Consider the following 20771-nt stretch of genomic DNA (forward strand, 5'->3'; position numbering starts at 1 on the left):
AGTGAAAGATGCAACAAATCCCTATTACACAATGCAGTATATAAAAGGGGGTTTTCGATTTATAACAAGAACGTCGGAACGGAACTCTGTTGTAAGTCAATGTAAATGTTTTCAAAGGAGGTTTGTCGAAGCTTTGAGTCTAACAAGGCTTCCACTGTAGCCATTTCAGCATTCCCAGTAATAAAGCCAGATTTGGCACAGATGCTGATAAGAAATAGGGGTGCAGGAGAGGGGAAATGAGATTGGTAGGACTCACCACTGTCCAGGCGCTAGCTGCACATCGAGAGCACACCCAGTCTTCCTTCGGCTGGTCGGGTCTCACACCATAGCAGCCTGGGGGACACAGTCATGACAAAAGTTACATCTGGAGCACTGCACACCATGTCCATCCATTATCAATAACCACTTATGCTAGTACAGGGATGCAGAGATCCAGAGTCTATCCTGGAAGCATCAGGCTTGAGACAGAATACACCCTGTAACTTCTCATTTTATCATCTTACCAGTGAGTTCACAAAGCATACATATATAATACTCCAGCGATTCTTTTCCAATATTCCCGGTGCTGTCCAGTGAGGCCAGAAGCCACACAGATGTGACTAATGCATTGTCAGCTTCTAATTTAGATTTAAGATTAATTATAGCATGGGCCTGCTGGGGGTTAAGGATGGGGGCACTCTATCCAAAGAATTACACAAACCTTCAACACATATGGGAAGGAATTTTGGCATTTCTGAATGAAAGAGGGGTTCATGTAGCCCTTTTGGCATACATTTTAGCAGTGCGACACTACACCTCATGCACTTCTCATGTACACACCATCTGTATAAATAAATATTGACTGGCTAGTTGACTGACTGGCAAATCCAATAACCAGAGTTTGGCTTGCTGGAAAAACTAGGAAAGGCTGCAAGCAAACACTAGTGTGACCACACCCACACACACACAGATGCACACAACAAAATAAAGGTTTGACATTAACAAGCTTCATGACATAACGCTTTGTTCTGCACTTTGATAGATGCGGACAAGAAAGAAAAGCAGGAAATAAACAACACACAAGTTTGGTAAATGAGAGGGAAGTTTTGTTGAGTGTTCACTTCAGTGGAAAAACAACAGCTCTTCCAGACATCCATCAGGCATCACAGCATCAAGGAAAATTTGAGCCCTGCAAGCTCTGCAGGGAATAAAACATTGCACTGGCATGCCTGTGTAGAAATGCTCGTCTTGGTTCTACAAACACGCTGTTAATTGGCAGACCAAAGTGAAGGAAAGAAGACTGGCACCACAGAGCATGTCTCCCTGTCTTTACAAAGTTCTGAAAGGTACAAGGTTTTTCCTTTGTAAGTTTGCTGTTTGCAATGTCAACCCCAAACACACACGTATATTACACTTTAGACAACATGCAATCTATGCAGAACTTCCCAAAGATGAAAATTTTATTTGTATTAATCAATATTTGTATTAAAATCAAGCAACTTCAAAATTTAAAGTATTTTAAAAATTAAAGCTAATTTAAAATGAGTGAAAGTAATATGTCTCTACAAAGTCCTATTCAATGCCATTGCACATTCAACCCATGAACATGTTCAATGTTCATCATTTTCAAGACTTGATCAACTGCTACACCCCAACCAGGCCCCTTCTCTCGTTTACTTCTGCATGCTTGGTGGTTCCGCGCACAAAAAGTAAGGCGTAGAGGTTCTCAGTTCTGGCTTCAGTGTGGTGGAATGACTTCCCCCCTCACTCAGAACTATGGAAACTCCATCTACATTTAAGAAAGGTCTGAAAACTCACCTTTTCCAGATTTACTTCGCCCAGGATCTCTCAAGCTCAAGTATGGTGTAAATATTCATGCACCGTAACTTCATAATCATCAAGCCTTTACACAGCCACTACTCCTGCATTCTATGTAAATGTTTGTGTGCCTTTAAAAAAAAATTGTAGGGAGGTGATCAGGATTCATCTGCCCTCCGTTTTATGCACCTACTCGTGAGATGAACATCGGTGCATAAAGTGGAAAGAAACAAACTAGGTTTACTTAAGAATCACGTCTGCAACTATGTCTCTTTCTCCTAGTGTAATGCAGAAATTGTATTTTTCTGAGATGTACATCACTTTGGAGAAAGGCATCTGGAAAATGAATAAATGTAAATGTAAATATTACTGACCAAAACTCATGAACACCAGACATCAACTGTAAACATGTGGAAGCTAACGGCCCCCAAACACCTATTCTGTTCAGGAAGTGTTAGTGCTATCTATCTGCTAGGTGTATAAATAAAGGCAGAGGCTTTTAGAAAACAGAAGAAGGTTAAACTGGGAAATGTGTCTCAAAAAAAAATTACAAGGAAAAAGTAAAATTAGTAGCGCAACCATTCGTAATGTAATATGAAAGACCAGCAGGGCCAGCCATGAATTTATGAGGTTTGTTACTGCCGGTACAGAATCATTAAACAGAGTTTGCAAATCGCAGGATGTCTCTACAACAAAATATAAACTGCTGCAGAATGTTTGTTTACCAAACTTGGGGAGACTTTACGTGTAATGGTTGCACTACGGGGTAGAAGCCAGCACCCTTCAGGATGAGGAATAAAGTGGTCCGAGAGGTGCCGCTCCACCGCAATCACTCTGCTACTCTCTACATCCATGCGGCTAATTGGCTATGCAGCTTAAACCAGCAATGAAGAGGGAAAAATCCAAATAGCATCTTCTGTTTAGAGGAGTCTGGGAGGCTTCCATGGGCAGCACAGCACCGCCTGGAGCTCAGGCTGAACGATAGCAAATTGGCTAAGAGCTTATGTACTGCTGATCAGGTGGAGAAGACGTTATGGCAAGGAACGTACATTTCTGGATGGAATTTAAATTGGGGAATAACTGGACACACCAGCGACAGCAGCTGTGTCTGGAGTTTCTGCTGTGTCCCAACATTCAACATGTGCAACTTACAACTGTCTGAATTTACATCAGCAATCCCATTAACTTCATTATGTTATGTTTGAATTCCAACGTTTGGTCACAATGTTAACGACCGCTCCGTCTACTGTTCGATAACACTGCCTGGCCATGCCATCCAGCAGAGACTGCATTTTGTTTGCAAAGCTTTTTGTCTGTGATTGCCTTCAAGTTACTTTTTGTTTAAAATGATTAGCAAGTGAAAGACATACCGAGTTGTAAGTGGAAGACATTTACATTTATTCATGTAGCAGACGCTTTTCTTCAAAGCGACGTACATCTCAGCGAAAATACAATTTGTACATTACATTAGGAGAAAGAGACATAGTTGCAGACGTGTGATTCTTAAGTAAACCTAGTTTGTTTCTTTCCACTTTATGCACCAATGTTCATAGCACTAGTAGGTACACAAAATTCAGGATAGACTAATCCTCATCACCTTCCTACAAATTTTTTGTGTTTCTTTTTAATTAAAAAGTACACAAACATTTACATACAATACAGGAGTAGCAGCTATGTAAATTCTTATCTGGGTATGATCATAAAGTCAAGGTGCATAAACATTTATACCATACATGAGCTTGAGAGATCCTGGGCGAAGTGAGTCCAGAAAAGGTGAGTTTTCAGATCCTTCATGAATGTAGAGAGAGTTTAGCACACCGAGGCCACCCGGGGAGGGGGCAGAGACAGGGGCAAAGCAGCCACAGCTCGGGCTGATTTCACTCCCTATTTCTTCCCCGGTGCCCAGCAGTAGAGGGAAGAGACCGAGGAGAAGAACGAGACAGAGGTGAACCCGAACCCTGAGACGACGCCCGCGTCCTGAACGACCCAACTCTCCCAGGCCCCCTGACCAGCACGAAACCTCTCCCTACCTGTTCCCTTGGTCCCTTCCTTCTCCCCTGTCTAAGGGCAAATAAAAGCCCACAGCAACGGGTGACTGCATCTCCTGTCTCCTGCATCGTCTCTTACACAGAGTTTCTGCAGTTCTGAGTGACTGGGGGAGGTCATTCCACCACAACGGAGCCAGAACTGAGAACTTCCACGCTTTACCTTTTGTGCACGAGACCACCAAGCGAGCTGAAGCAGACGAGCGAAGTAGTCTGGTTGGAGTGTAGCGGTTGATCAAGACTGTTCTACTGATTTATTTGTAGGCAATAACCAGGGTCTTGAATTTAAAGGAAGCCAGTGCAGAGAAATGAGTAGGGGAGATACATGGCAACGCTTTGGCAAGTCAATCACAACTCATGCAGCAGCATTCTGTATCAGCTGCAGAGGTTTGATGACAGTAGTAGAAAGGCCAAAAAAGAGAGCGTTGCAGTAGTCCAGAAGGGATGTCACCATGGGCTGGACAAATAGTTAGGCAGACTCAGTTGTGAGGTAAGGACGGATCCTTTGGCTATTATGCAGGATGTATCTGCAGGTCTGGGTTGTGGCTTCAATGTACTGAGAGAAAGATAGACTTGAATCAATCGTCACTCCCAGACTCTTAGCTGAGGAGGTAAGCAAAATGAGTAAGTTGTCCAGTTTGATGGACAGATCGCGACAGGAGGACAGGCCAGCTGGGAGGTGAGGAATCTCTGTTGTGGAGAGGTTGAGTTGGAGGTGGTGATCAGACACTTAAGCAGGGATGTCTGACAGGCAGGCAGCAATGCGTGCAGAAATGTCTGACGCTCCAGGTGGAAAGGAGAGGAAGAGCTGCGCATCACCAGCATAGCAGTGGTATTTTAATCCATGGGAGGCTATGACCGGACTGAGGGAGGAGGTGTAGCTCGAGAAGAGCAGAGGACCCAGTACTGAGCCCTGTGGGACACCGGTTGAGAGAGGCAGAGGAGAAGAATGTGAGCTCCACCATACCACCTCATAGATCTGTCAGATAGGTAGGACTCAAACCATCTGAGTGCTGTTCCTTTGATCCCAAGCTGACTAAGAAAGTAGAATCCGGTGGATGACAGTGTCGAATACTGCAGACAGATCTAGGAGGATGAGGACCAAGGAGAGCGAGGCGGCTCTAGCCGATCGGAGAGCATCAGACACCGCCAGAAGCGCCGTTTCCGTGAAGTGACCAACTTTGAAACCAGACTGATAACCATCGAGGAGATGGTTCCAGGTAAGGAATTCAGATAGTTAATCACAGGCCGCCCGCTCTAGAGTTTTAAATAGGAAGAAGAGGAGGGAAACTGTTCTGTTGTTTTGAACCGAGTTGGGATCCAGGGAGGGAAGACCACCTGTAGTTAAAGTTACCCTTGAGGTAAAGTAATAGCTCCCGGTATTCTGAGATGTAAACAATTTGCTCACATTCCAGTCAGCAGGAAATGTACCTTTATATGCATATGATAAAGATAACAAAGCACTAGTATCTCTGGCATAGACTGACACAAAGTGCAGATGCACTATCTGGGTCGGCAGATAGGCTCGGCACTTACTGGCATGGACCTGCAGGCTGCAGGTGGAGCAGGAAAGCAGAACGCTGGTGCCGTCCTCAGCCACATGCGAATTGGAAGGGAGGGGCTCCATGTTGTCAGCCCCTGAGCTGAAGCACATCTCCGGGACAAGTGGGCGGGTGCGGCTGCCGGGCTGGAGCACTGTGCTACTTGGGCAGTCCTTGGGGTGAGCGGGATCCTCCTGGGGCTGGCAGAGTAGAAGAACAATGATAGAGAAGTGTGGGCATATCTTAGATCACCGCTGTGGGCTTAAGCAATACAGTAAAAGGCTTCCTAGGCACACTGCCAGGACAGGGTTGCTGTCAGTTCACTTAAACTCATTCCAGCTAAACTAAGCCCATAACCTTTGTCCAAAGGGAAAATCTGCTGAACGCCGTGAGACAAAGCCTGACTAAATACCTCCACACTCATTATAGCTTACTGTATTTGAGCCATTTCAGCTCCAGGACTGAAAAGAATATCTGTGTAACCTGGTACAATATACCAGCAATACTGAGGAAGTACTTTACTTTCCCTCCTATTATCAATATTCACTTGCAATGCATGGTCACAATGGTCCAGGGCCTATCCCAAACGTATATGACATGAGCCAGGGTACACCTTGGATAGGATACAAGTCCATTGCAAGGCACATATTACACACACTCATTCACTCACACTTAAACATACCATGAACAATTTAGAGTCACCCATGAACAATTTAGAGTCACCAATTCAACAAACCCATGTCTTTGGACTGCTATGGGGGGAACCAGAGCTTGTAGAGGAAACCTACACAAAAGGGAAGGACAAGCGAACTCCACACTGAACTTGATCTGAACCCCACACTGAAATCCAGAGACCAGGGTGACTATCAAAATCACAAACCGGTAGTGTTCACATTGTGAAATGTGCTTTCTCGACCCAGCCGTTGTAAACATAAGGTCTCTAATGTTTTGTGTCACTTCTCTATGACTACTGTAGCTACAGTCCCTCTAAAAGATAAAATAAATTACATGCATCACTCTACCTGACTTTTGTTGTCATACTACATATTTTACCCAGATACATTGTTCAGATAAAACACAGATGAAAACATTAAGTACATAAAACTGAAACAGGAATATAAGGAAACAGGAACAGGAACTGAAACAGAAAAACGTAAAGGTACAGTGCAGCTTCAAAGTATGTGAACCCTATAGGGATGGTATTTTTTCTTGTATTAAATATTAAAATAGTCTTATAAAATTAAAATGATAAATCAAATGATCAATGATGATGATTTACACACCTGATTCTACTTACCTACTTGGTGTAACCAATGCAACTTGGGGTTCACTTATTCTTGCACCTGCACTACTTCTGTGTTTACATTTATTTATTTAGCAGATGCTTTTCTCCAAAGCGACTTCCAATGAACTCTATGTAGTGTTATCAGCCCACACTCCTTATTCACCAAGGTGACTTACAATGCTAGATGCACTACTACACTAGTAGATACACTGCTTTACAAAGGGTCACTCATTCATACATCAGTGGAACACACACAGTCTTTCCGTCACTCAAACACTATGGGGGAACCTGACCAGCATGTCTTTGGACTGTGGGAGGAAACCGGAGCACCTAAAGGAAACCCACGCAGACACGGGATGAACATGCAAACTCCACACAGACTGAGCGGGGATGGAACCCACGTCCTTTCACACCACCCAGGCGCTGTGAGACAGCAGCGCTACTCGCTGTGCCACCATTTCTACTACACACGATTTCCTCTAAAGTACCAAACGGAATTGGTCATTACACACTTATTATATCAGATGAGAATGGTAGTCAGATACTGTCAAGCAGCACTAGACATTAGTTAGATAACACTAAAACGTCAAACAGCTAGTTTATGGGCATTACTCAGACTTTTTAAAACATCATATGAGATAATAATAACGGCCAGTGAAAACTATTGTGTCTTCCTTTACCTTACCTGTTTGTAAGGAGAGAAAAGCATACAGATGGCGCAATACGGATGCATAGTCGCCATGGATGCGTTGAACCGCCGCTCAGCCACAAAGTTGGGCAAGCGTTCCTGTCCCAAAAGCCACTGCACCTTCTTTGTGTCCGGTTCTGTGTCGTCATCTACAGCCATGGAGGAGTAAAGCTCTGTGGGGACAGCACAGCAGACACAACACAGATAGGTGAGGTTAGTAATGGTCACACAAAGCACTGCTAGTGCTAAATGGACAACTGAAACACCAGAGGGAGGTGTGTAGGGCTTTTTTGTGTGGAGGACATACTCTACTACTCTTTTTTCCCCAACAAACACCCTCCTGACAATCTTTGCTGCTACAAAGCTGAAAGTGACATTGAAAGCAGGTAACTGGGAGTCATGATCTCCTGATCAATAAGCATCGGGGGGAGTAAATCGTCTGCAAAAAAATCTAGAGGATTAGTGATAGAGGGGAAAGAAACAAGGCCGACAAACACGAGAGACTGCTCCTTACATATCTGATAAAACTTTCTACAGAAAAGTGCAGGATTAGAGAGGACTCGTTTTTTTTTTTTTTAAAAAAAAAAAAAAAACATCTGAGACTATATTCTATGAGGGAATCCCACACATATAAATAAAAATGCAGACACGGAAAAAAGAAATAATAGAATGTATCACGGCTGCTACATAACGTTTGTAATGTGCAGCTCTGTTCCACCGTGATGGGCAGGTTTATGATCAGCTGCAGAGCACAGGGACTATGAATAAATAAGTGAGTGAATGAATGAGCTGTTATCACTGGAGCCACCAGCATACAACTGAGCTCCACATCTGCCAGGTTTCAGAGAGAAGATCATTCCCTCAGCTAATAAAAAAAAGGCTGAAACTGTCAAAAAAGTGCACGCGCGCGCGCGCGCACACACACACACACACACACACACACACACACACACAAAAAAACAGGGTACAGTTGGTCCCCTACTTACACACTTAAATGAGCCGTGAGTTGGTTTGTTACTCGAAAAGTTTGTAAGTCAAATGTGACACACAGCGAGCCAGGGTCTCTTCATCAATTCTATACTTGTGTATTGTGAGCCAACAAAAACATTGGTATTGGACAAACTGCTTCTGCTACAAGAGAAGCGTCTGCATCTAAATCTCACCTGCTGTGAAATGCACTTGTTTAATTGTACGTCACGTCCGAGAAAAGCATCCGCTAGACGAGTACAGGTAAATGTAAAAGTCAGCAACCCAGACAACTCCACAGGGTTAGAGGCGACACCAGGGTGTTTCCAAAGGGAAGAAAGTGGAACAGAGGACTCTGTCTGTCTGTCTGTCTGTCTCACCCTTTAGCAAGAAGGCAGATATCCTATCTTTCTGCTGAGCTGGGATTCTTTGTGCAGGTGGCTGTGCATTTTGAGTCCCTTAGCTGGAGTATTTACTATACAGTGAAAATAAGAAATCTCAACGAAGAACCAGACCAGATATTTGTGCCTAGCTGTGGTTCTTCGGCACCTTCTTTTACCTCACACATCACAAGAAATTCACTGTGTAATTCAAGCACAATAATAAGAAATAAAAGTATAATTACAAGAATGTAAAAAAAACACTGAGTTCTATGTTATTTACCTTGAAGCACAGACAGTAACTGTACATGAACTCACAGCAGAAGGACTACATGGAGGTGGAGGATGGACCAGCACTTCACTGATGAGCTAAAAACTGGTACATGTAGAATCCATAGGATCATCCACAGCTTGTTTACTGGATATTTACTTCTTTTACACCCTCTCCACTCTTTTAAAAAAAGTTAAGGCAGCCCTTACTATTCATGGCCGTTCTCTGGCAGAAACCAACTGCATTTAACACATCACAACACAGAGTTATGGTACAAACACCAGTCGCATCAGCAGAGCTGCTGCACTGGTTATTTACTGTAGCTATTAAGCGGATGCTTTTAGCCAAAGCAACTTTTTACAGTGTACCCCCATTTATAAATCAATATATTTATCAATAACATCTTGCTGGAGGGCATAGATATCTGGGATGTAAAATGGCAATCCTTTGGTTAGGCTGGCCCGCCCCACCAGCAGCCCTGCAGGGTTACATGGGGTTCTACCTTCATCACTGGAGGCCTCCTGTTTGACGATTGACAGTGGGGAGCGCATGGGCGGCTTGCCGAACGGGTGCCTGCGGCTCTTCTTCACCTCCACACCCATTTTCAACTTGGTATAGGAAGAGGTGTTTGACTGGAGGCAAAACAAGCAAGCATAGAAGGACTAGTCACATGAAGAGGTCCGGATAAGTCAGCAGAAATGCAAACTATTCAAGTGTTAATAACACTTCTGATTCCCTTCTAGAAAATCATTGAAATTATATGACAGCACAGTGAGTAAATGATCTGAAGAGCCTCCGTTTACAAACTGATGATGTCAAAATATCAATTCAAATGATGAAGAACTTACTTTACAAATGAAAATTCTAGCTGTTCCTGTGCTGTGGGATTCAGTAGAGCTCAGTTATACAGATCTGTACTGCACCACAGTGAAAGAGGCTGGATAATGCAAAACACATGTCATTTGACTTACATATTTAGCTCTTCTGATTTACAAAACATTCTTTTCCAAAGCAGCTTGAGAGTGTAAGGTACTTATACCGATTTGCTCATTTATACAGCAGTTAATTTTTGCTGTATCAATTCAGGAAAAGTACCATGATCAAGGGTACTACACCAGAAGGTGGGTCTTTAAAGTGCAAGGTGGCAGCTCTAACAACTACGCCGCCTTTGCGATCTAGTGAGTAGTGGATACTGAAATGTAAGGCCAACAAGGCTTAAGGCCTTCAAATAAACGATCAGAAAACAAGTGCTTCACATGTTCTAGACTGCCATTTTGCTCGGTGTAGAAGAGCCTAGAATAGTGAAGGTAATAGGTACAAAGATCTGAGGTTGACCAGTACTGATTTGTGCCTTCCATACAGGTGTGATCACCCTTATTCTGGGCATGTCATGGAGAGGACTAGACCATGCTCTAAAAGGGCTGTCCAGCCTGTAAATCTTGGTTCCACATTAAATATGGATTATCCAGGATTTTGCAGGTATAAACATTTACTGGTTGTGTGTCTTTTCAATAAGCAGCCAGTTCTATTGCTTGCAGGTGGCCATGTTATTTTCTTTTTAAAAAGTATCTTTAACTGAGCCCTTCAGCACCTGGGTGTAAGGATAATCTGCAGAGTCTGTAGCCCTTGTAGAGAACTACTGCCCACCCAACACACACTTTCCCTGGTCAACCAGGTATCACAGACTTACCAGCATAGGTTTTTTCTCAGCTCTGGCCTCTGGTGATGCCTCACCATCACTGGCCCCCTTGTCCATGCGGCCTTCACCTGCCATGGAGGTGGCAAACAGTTCAAATGCTTCCTGGAAGGACAAACTAGTCTTCTTGGTCTTGGGGCTAACAAACATGGTGGGGATGATGAAATCCTCCTGGCTGCCCTGTCCCACTTTAGCCAACAGAGTTTTGCCTGCATCTTCACCACTCTCTTCCAGCTTCTTCTTCTTCTTTTTCCTCTTTTTCTTCTTATTCTCATCTTCCAGCCCTTGCTGCTGTCGTTCTAATGCTAACAATAAGAAATATGAGTGTTTAACATGATGCAGCAATACCATCATGGATGCAAAAGCAAGTGAAAAACACAGCAGGGACACCACCCAACGGGACCACCCACTACAACATCCGACCTCGACCACACCTATAAATACGCCCACCCTCGTCGAACACTTCAGTTCACATCCAGCTTTTGCAAGATGTGGAAGCTCCCTGAAGATGCTTCCAACATGGGAAGCGAAACACTGGAACCAGTTCCCTACACGACGCGGTCTCATCCAGAAGACTTAGAACCCCCGTCAGTTGACACTGGCCGCAGAAGCCTACATGTTTTGATAATCTGGTCAGGTTAAGGCAGTGATAGCAGTCTGGAAACCTAGGTGCCACCTGAGTTGGCCGGGCTGCTTCAGTCCACTAAAATGATCCCTGTGAGGTATCCTTACCCCCCTCGCTGGGACCAGCCAATGCCACTTTTTGCTCTTCTCGTTCCAGGGCTTCCAAAGTCTTCAGAGCCTGCCGGACCATCCTTTCTTCCTTGTTCTGCCGCCTCTGGGCATCCCAGTGCTCCACCTGCCGCTGGTAGTCAGCTAGGTCTAGCTCGATGCCTTCATCAGCCAACACCTTGATCTCTTCCAGCTTCAGACGGCGAAACTGCTTCTTCTTCTGCAAGGCCCTGTGAAAGTCAACAAGTACAGGCAGTTGTCCAGCTACAATGGGGTTCCGTTCCAACAACTCTGTTGTAAGTCAAATTTGTTATTAGTCGAAAACCCCTTCATACTGTATTTTATGAATACTTAGCATGCATAAATGCTACACTGTACAATGGGCATTCTCACATTATTTCCTGGAATTTCACCTATCATTCACTCTAAAATAATACTAATATAGGATAAATAAATACAGTAATTATGAATACTTTAGTTAACATTGTACAGTATTCATTAAGGAATGATGAATACTCACTTTTTTGCTTAATAACCATTTTAAATGACATTAAATAAATTTTGAACTTCAAGGAAATCACAAACGAAAAGTTTGGTAAACAAAACTGTTGTCGCTGCTAGACAACCAAACACCAATAGAGACCCAAACAATAACAAATATGGGTGGTCAGAAGTCATCTATGTCATAACTCAAGGACCATCTCTAGTATATGTCACATGGACTGTCAGTGAGGACAGACACTGACAGGGGTTGGGCAGCACAAGGCACAGAACAAAGCAGGGGGTGTGAACATAAGTATCCAGAGGGCAACTACACAGTATGAAGGACTGAAAGATGTGCTAAGATGACATACCTTTAATGTGGTGCTTTATGAAAAGGAAAAAAACGCTTATCAATGTCTTCCTGAAAAGGATGTCACATGCTGAGTTTGTTAAGAGAAAATACTACTGAGACTACTTGCAATCTGTTCACAGAAGCATCAAATTCTTTAAGTAAAAAGGAACAGAAGCATGTAGTGGAAATACCCACTGCTAACCAATCAGAGCTCCAAGTAAAACCTCTGGACTGTAGCAAGGCAGAAGAAGAGCTTTTTCCACCCAGCAGTTTGCCAAATCAACCACTGTCAACTCCTGAATGAACATTAAGATTCCACTGTCAGCACCCAGCTATAAAATAACTGAAATTTACACTAGTAGCACAATGTATATACTAAAGTAATTTATTAATGTGTCACCAGCTGTACCCATTTATTTTTAATCTGCTATTTCCACCTCTGAGCCCCTATTACTTAGACATGCCGATACACATACCTACAAATAATAGTACTATACTGTTCACATTTCCACTTCACATTTATGCTTTTGGCAGACTCTTTTCTCCATAGTGATATACTGTATCTTACCCTACCATACTGATGCTGTTCTGTGTGCTGAATATGTCTGAAGGACATGTATCGGGCCATTACAGTTATCTTATCATACATGGAGATGGATAGAGGCAACCTGAAAATAACAGGGATATCAATACATTTAAGAAATACTCTATGCCTCGGCAAGTTATGGCCAATTAAGAGAGGAAAGAAAAGAAATAACTCTGCAGACATATAATTCATTGATCAAAACACCAGCTCTCCCTGGATTACATAAGAAAGATTAAAAACAGCACATATCTAAATGTTATCTTTAGTGTTTTCGCAATAGATGTCCTTACCCAAAGCAAAGTACATCAGAGTAACATATTAACTCCACAAAAGCAGGAATATAGCCTGCATACTCATAAACCAGGGATCAAACCAAGGTGCCATTTTTGCGAGCCACAAAAATTATCAATGTTCTACATAAAAATAAAGTTAAAAACTAACACGGGAATGTACATTTCTCAAAAACTATACCGAGGTTTAAAAAACTGAAAATATAAATTAACTCATGGAAAACTGTACTAAGCTTATGCACTAATTCAATTTGTTTGATTCTGAAACTACCATGGATGGAAAACATGTAACTATACAGAAACTGACTCTTCTGCAGTTGGCCTTGGGAAAACGGAGAGTGCAACAACTCGTCAGGTATCAGTGGGACCGAAAAACTTTGTCAGTAGTAATAAGGATTATACACATGCTTACTTGAATACTGGAGGGACAGCCCCCTATTGTTACTCGTATAGTAAAATGCATAATAGCACAAAGCAAAACACTCAAGTGTCGAAAATCCCATATGGACCATAAGAATACTTTATATCAACAATTAACAAGAATTAATGCAATGTTGAAAAACACACACACACACATTTTCAGAACCACTTGTCCCTTACGGGGTCACGGGGAACCGGAGCCTACCCGGCAACACAGGGCGTAAGGCCAGAGGGGGAAGGGGACACACCCAGGACGGGACGCCAGTCCGCCGCAAGGCACCCCAAGCGGGACTTGAACCCCAGACCCACCGGAGAGCAGGACTGCGGTCCAACCCACTGCGCCACCGCACCCCTGTTGAAAAACAGGGTTTTGTAATTTTTTTTCAGTGATTTTACACATTATACATTGATATTGATATAGAATAATAATAACTATATCAGAGTATAATATTTTTAAGCTGTACTATTATTTTTCACTTACATTTTTAAATCTGTTATCTTCCATTTTTTATTTTAGCTTCCCAACCATTATCAGTGAAAATAAACTTAAAGGGAATCACAAATGAAAAGTTTTATAAAGAAACCCTAATTTTTGCTAGACACACAAACACAGACTAAGACCCAAACAATAAAAATATGGTGCCTTGCGGCTGCGTGGCCAACCAATGTTATCGGAACTCAAAATTAATATAATAACATCACTGGAAGTCAGGGTGGTCATAAGCCAAATATGGTTTTAGCTGAGGACTGCCCGTGTTAAAAAGTCTGAATGAAATTAATCCAGTGCCTGACTTTGACAGTCCAACAGAAAGTGAAACCTGACAATCCTTCCCCCTTGCAGGTACTGAAATGCTCAAAGAGACAAAAAGTCTCTCTGACAGTTACAACGTAACTAATAAATTCTAGTCTAGTACCTATAGCTTCTCCCACTAATAAATTAAACACCGCATAAAATTCAACTTAATTTAACTGACATGTTCTTGGTTTTATCTTCAAAGACGGCACCGTACTGGGTTTCTAAAACCTAGACGTTCATCCTAAATAGGCCATTTTATTAGCTCTTGTTCTCAAAGGCAGACTGGTTAAAATTAGCATGGCTCAGTCTGCATCTCATATTTGCTGTGTCTGCATTTGTTCAGGTTTTTTTTTTTTTTTTTTTTTTTTTTTTTAGACATACACACTTGTTTTCTGAAATTCCAGTGTAAAAAAAAAACTATTTTAACACATGCAGCACCGAAGCAAGGTAATACCTCAAAAAACTCAGCAGCTTTTATTCACTCGTCATTAGATAACATGTTGTGCCTTTTCTTTCTCCTATATCCCATAGAATTATTAAAAACAGCAGAAAAATTCTTAATAAACTAAATTTAAATTAAATTTATTTAGCAGACACCCATTTATACAGCTGGACAATTTTACTGGAGTAATTCAGAGTAGCTACCGAGCTCAGTTGTACTACAGGCAGTGAGATACAAACCTGAGTCCTTAGAGTACAAAACAGCAGCTCTGACCACTATGCTCCCTGCTGGCCCCTGGCACTGGTCCTAGTAGTTGTTCCCTAATACTGAACCTTACAGCTCAATTCCTATTTATGGAAATGTGACACTACATTACATGACATATAATTGTTCACAAAGTCCAGTTAGAAAAATCATTTATGTGGTTTTCCAACAAACCACTCTATACTGCTGAAATGCTAACAAAAAAAAAAAAATAATGGTGCGCACTTTATTTTGTCTATTTTTAACATGTTATTAACCGTAAAAGAAATAGACAAATTTATCAGTATGCTAAGTGTATAGTATGCATATACACAAAAACCTTTGCACATATAAGGCGAAACAGGAGTGATGCACTACGGTAGCTTGATGCCCCCAACCTGCGCAACAGCCTCTCCTTGTATGTGACTCGGTTTTTCCTCCACAGCTCCAGTTCAGGGCTGTTCAGAGTGGTGGGCTTCAGGTGATCCAGAACCGTTGTGTCCTTGCCCTGCTTCCACAGTTCATAGCGTTCTGGCTGCAGGAGGCGCACAAACACATCCATGGAGATCTTCACCATGTCCTTGCGGCAGGTGCACTGTTGAGGAGCACGAGAGACACACCACTGAGTATCAGTGCAACGATACAGGTTAGCATGGGATCAGTGGCAACCATTCCTCTGCCACATGTAAGCACAGGGGAAATAACATTTAGGGGAAAAAAAGAAAAAATTAAAACACAAATGTAGGAATTTATGGAATCAAAGAATATGTGGAAAAACAAAGATCAAATTGAAGGTTAAAACCTTCAGCAACGTATGGAAGGATGCTCACTCCTAGTACTGCATTGTTAATTTGTTCTGTGAAATCACACCATTAGGCAAATTCTCAGTGCGAGAAAATAAAAAAAGAAGCAAACTATGTCAGCTGTAATTAATGAAAATAGACATTTCATAAAATAAAATAAAAGATATTTTATGCATGAAAATATTTTATTTTACAACATTTCTCTATAGCTCATCTTTTAAGGTTATTTTCATCATTCGTTACCAATAACAACTTGTCTGGTGCAGGGTCACAAAGCCTATCCCAGACACATGGGGCGTGAGACAGGCTACACCATGGACAGAGACATTTTGATCATTTCATTCATGTATATTTATGAACCACTGCCTACATCATTCACTCTGCAAAGAGTGAGAACACCATGATGTTAGAGGTGTTTTGTAACACTACAAATTATTATATTTAACTGCAAGACTAAGGCTTTATTTACACAAGCATAAGGGCTTTCATGTCATAAAATTTCTTCATATTATTTAAATAACTGAATGAATAATTACATGGCTGTAGTTTATTTCTGTAAGGACTCGAAGAGCTCAGGTTCAAAGCCTGCTCCCACTGTGGTACCTACCCTTAAGCAAGGTACTTACAAGTTCCTCCAGTAAAAATTACTCTGCTGTTTAAATGAGTAAATAATTTTAGGCCATTTAATGCCATTAAGTCACTTTGTAGAAGTATCAAAAAATGAATTAAAACAGTTATAGTGATGAGTCTGCTATTTCAGTTGTGACATTATCCAAATCTTAATTAATGATTATGAGAAAGCCATTAGTGGGCAATGAATAAAACACCTGTTTGGTTAATAAAATGAACACTTAACCAGGTAAAAACATTGTTGTAGAGAATAAAAGGCCCAGTGTATGAAAATATGGTATATTTTTTGATAACTTGTTGCAGCAGTTCTGATGCGGCAGTTGAATGGGACCCCATTACATAAGAGCTGAATGTATCTCCCAACAAGGTATCTGGAACCGAATCACTCAAGAGGATTAGTTTGCGTGAACTCATGTACACTTTGAAGGTGCAGGTCAAGCATTACGGGTCTGTTGTCTTGATTAATAAAGGATTAGTCTGCCCAAAATGCAAAACCAATACCCATGATCCACCTCCCCTCACACCCAGGCCAAAAAAATACACTTCATTTCCAGCAACATTCACAAAGCGAAAATACGAGGGAGACTTTATCATTAAGATGAAGGAAGCAAAAGAATCTATCCATACTAAAAAATTTTTTAAAAAAAAGAAAGAAAAAAAACTGGCAGTTACTAAGCGTGCCTTAAAAAAAAAAAATGCAGTTTTGAAATGATTTTATGTGTGTCTAAAACCTGACTGGCAGTGGTCTTTCATTGTGTCACATCTAATATGTATTCTGCTACGATGTGCACTACTGTTCATTTGTAACCCAGCCTGCAAGCGCATGGCATATAAATCACTTATTTCATAAATCTGCACCCTAGGGTACCTTGGAATATTGTCATAAAATTCTGAGCAGGAAAAAAAATTCTACATGGCAAAAGATAAGACTTAAGCCCCATCATCCCCCCGGTCTCCTCTGCAGCCATCGGTTTCACTCAAACTTAGCGCACACAGCCCATAGCATCATTCATCTCCAACATGTTCTGAGCTACTGGTCATAAGTAAAATATCATTACCGGTTAAAGAAATTATATTATTTTTCAGATGCTGATGAAAATTATTAGTATGAGTACATTACGCATGTAATGCTGTGATGTACATTTGCATGGTGCTGGAGTGGAATTAATTACTGCCCGGTGACAGGTAGCCCAGGCCAAATGAAATTCAGTCCTTTTGACTTCCCACTGATCTCATTAGCCAAAGCATGTTTAAAAATGCACGACTTAATGCTGAAAACTCAGACGACCGAAGGGGGCGTGGGGGGGGGAGGTGGAAAGATGAAAATAAAACTAATTTTCTTTGAGCCCTGGCCGGGTTATTACATTTCTGCTTTATTTCCTGAACTGCGCTGAGAGCCTTATGTTCAATTACGGAGAACATTCTTCAGTGATCGGCAGAGACAGGCAAGGAGAGCGCGGGGCGTGGAGCGCGTGGCGGTTGGGGGGATAGGAGTTGCGAGGGGTAATAACAAGCACCCCCCCCCACCCCCCCCCGACACAAAGTAATATCAACACGGCATCTCGGTGCGCCGCCTTCCGGGGAGACAGGGAGCCCCTGTACTCAGCCGCTCTCCACACCTCGGAGGGGAGATATAATAAACACAAAACAAAAAAGGCAGAGAGACACTGGCAGAGGTGCACAGTCCATGGAAGAGGACACCCCCAGGTCTCTGCCCATGAGTGAGTATCTTTCACTCCTGGAAACAAGCAGTTTCCAGGTATCTCATACACTGCTGGTTGAAAAAGTACGTGAACCCTATAGGTATGGCCATTATTCTGGTTTTAAATGGGTAAAATATAATTGTTAAATCATTATAGAACAAATAAATGATGATTTACACATCTGATTCTAGTTACCTACTTTGTTTAGCCAGTGCAACTTGGGGTTCACTCATTATTCCACCTGCACTACTTCTGTGTTTCTACTACACACACGATTTCCTGTAAAGCAATATATGGAATTGGTCATCACACACCTATTATGTCACATGATTAAGACTGATTCTCATTAAATAACCTTACTTTCAAGTAGCACTCTATGCAGGAAATAGTTTTCTCCAAAATTTTTGGCATCCTTAGTAAAGATGGGGGGGGGGGCTATGAAAAATGTCTTGTCAACAGCTTCAACTGATATTCAAAGTCTGAAAGAAATCTGACCTTTAATTGAGGACTTGGACTTGTCTTTTAGCGACCATAAATTTATCTATATATACTAAATTCTTCCCTGCCCGCACCTTCTTCAGCATCAAGGAAGAAGACTTCACAGGATGTTCCCAGGGACATCTCATCTGTGCTTTAAACGCAAAGCATCTCCAGGCACTTTGATACATTAATTCTGGGAGTGTGATCAGATACAAGTTTACTGGACTGGGTTTCACGCAGCTCACCAAGAAACCTTTAACACACAAAAAAAAAAAAAAAAAGTTTTCTACCCAACTACTCTCTTTCAAAATCACAACCCAAACTCCTTTCCTCATGATGTTATAGTACACACGCTATCTACTCTGACAACACTTGAAGTTCCCTTTGTAAACATGTGGATGAGTCAGGTTTTTCAATTTCTCCTACTTAAAAAAATTGACATTTGATTAGCATGACAATTCAAATGAATGTCTGAACAGCCTTCTGAAAGTAATTACAAAATACTACATAATCATATCTGTAAAATACTGTAACCGTTTGACCCTGAGCTCTTGCGCTACATATGTGGACATCTATTTGCAGTTTCTCAGTGTATTGTCTCTACCTGTATGTTGCTGTGACCCTGTGCTCGTCACAAAAGCAATAACTAAATATATATATATATACACACACACACACGCACGCACGCACGCACGCACACACGCACGCACGCACGCAGTGTATACCTGTATATAATATGTACAATTATTCTAAGAAAAGAAAATCTTCATTTAAACAAAGCCACACTTTCATGTTGGCATATTTTTCATCCAGTTTTACTTTTTTTCAGTTTGTTCTTGGAAGAAACTAATTAAATTGCACCTGCAAAGGTTTGCTTTTACAATTTATTACAGAAAATGTCACCCATCCTTTGTGAAAATGGCACCAAAAATAATTTTTTCTTCTCAAAAAGCTTTCTCACTGCTCACTAAATTATAAATAAATACATAAATTAAAGAGTTGTTGTTTTACACTTGTATTTTTTTTTTAAATTATTTACTGGGTGTACAGGATAACAGCTATATATCTGCAGAAATTTCATTTTTGCATGGGGGGGGAGCTGTGAACAGAACCCGACAAACATGAAGGATCTATAGTATATTTTTAGCGTACATGTTTGCTAAGTATTTATTATTCATTTTGTGTTCACTACTTTCCAAGGTATGGGGGATGCGGTAGCGCAGTGGGTTGGACCGGGTCCTGCTCTCCAGTAGGTCTGGGGTTTGAGTCCCGCTTGGGGTGTCTTGGGACGGACTGGCGTCCCGTCCTGGGTGTGTCCCCTCCCCCTCTGGCCTTCCGCCCTGTGTTACCGGGTAGGCTCTGGTTCCCCGCGACCCCGTATGGGATAAGCGGTTTAGAAAATGTGTGCGTGTGTGTGTACTTTCCAAGGTGAATAACATGGTTAGGATGGTTACAAAGATTGATTCATACAGCAGGACAATAACTACTGTATCAGTTCAAGGTAAGTACCTCGCTCAAGGATACTACAGCAGGAGGTGGGATTCAAACCCAAGATCTTTGGATTGTATTGACTTGTACTGGACTGTACCTATTTATGCAGGCAAATAAATTCATTCATCCCATCACACTTGTCTGAATCTAAGTGATATCATCGTGGTGCTGCATGTTGTTTCTCTGGAGCTTCTCGCTGCATTCGGTAACCGATGCCATTTGGGTGAAAAGCACGGTCTGAGCTGCAGGGACTCGGTTGTTGCAGGAAGAACTACTCTGATGTACCTCTGCTCATTCTCCAAAGGTCTAAATAGCAACCATGCCACACTGCGCTGACTCCATTAGCACAAATAAAATTCAATTCCAGCATCGAAGACCTCAGCCAGAGCAGCCCTGCAGTTCTGCTCTCCCTGCCCTAAAGGTAAAAGGTGAATTCACACAAAACATGAGCTGTGGGTCCTCACCTTCCAACAAAACACCAGCACCCACAGAATGTGTGTCACCTCCAAGCACCTCAGTGCTTTTACTGTCTTTGCATTTCCACTGAAACACATTAATCTGCGGTGGCGAGGGAGAAATGGACTGGAGGGCTTTAAGAAGCTTCGTTTTACCACCAATTTCAGTATTTATTATTGAAACCCAGCTGTAAGA

General features: G+C 41.9%; 1 protein-coding gene across 1 annotated transcript in view; it reads right to left on the bottom strand.

Moving 5' to 3' along the window:
• Positions 1 to 20771, bottom strand: part of LOC108940292 (lysine-specific demethylase 4B-like) — a 78842-nt gene that overhangs the window by 13510 nt on the left and 44561 nt on the right. Inside the window, exons 9-15 of the mRNA XM_018762332.2 lie at positions 15412 to 15608; positions 11402 to 11631; positions 10664 to 10974; positions 9476 to 9605; positions 7354 to 7529; positions 5379 to 5583; positions 257 to 333 (exon numbers count right to left, since the gene is read on the bottom strand). Of these exons, the coding sequence (XP_018617848.2) occupies positions 257 to 333; positions 5379 to 5583; positions 7354 to 7529; positions 9476 to 9605; positions 10664 to 10974; positions 11402 to 11631; positions 15412 to 15608 (1326 nt within the window). The remainder of the gene's footprint in view (positions 1 to 256; positions 334 to 5378; positions 5584 to 7353; positions 7530 to 9475; positions 9606 to 10663; positions 10975 to 11401; positions 11632 to 15411; positions 15609 to 20771) is intronic.

Source organism: Scleropages formosus, chromosome 2 (genome assembly GCF_900964775.1).
Source record: "Scleropages formosus chromosome 2, fSclFor1.1, whole genome shotgun sequence".
Classification (NCBI taxonomy): Eukaryota; Metazoa; Chordata; class Actinopteri; order Osteoglossiformes; family Osteoglossidae; genus Scleropages; species Scleropages formosus.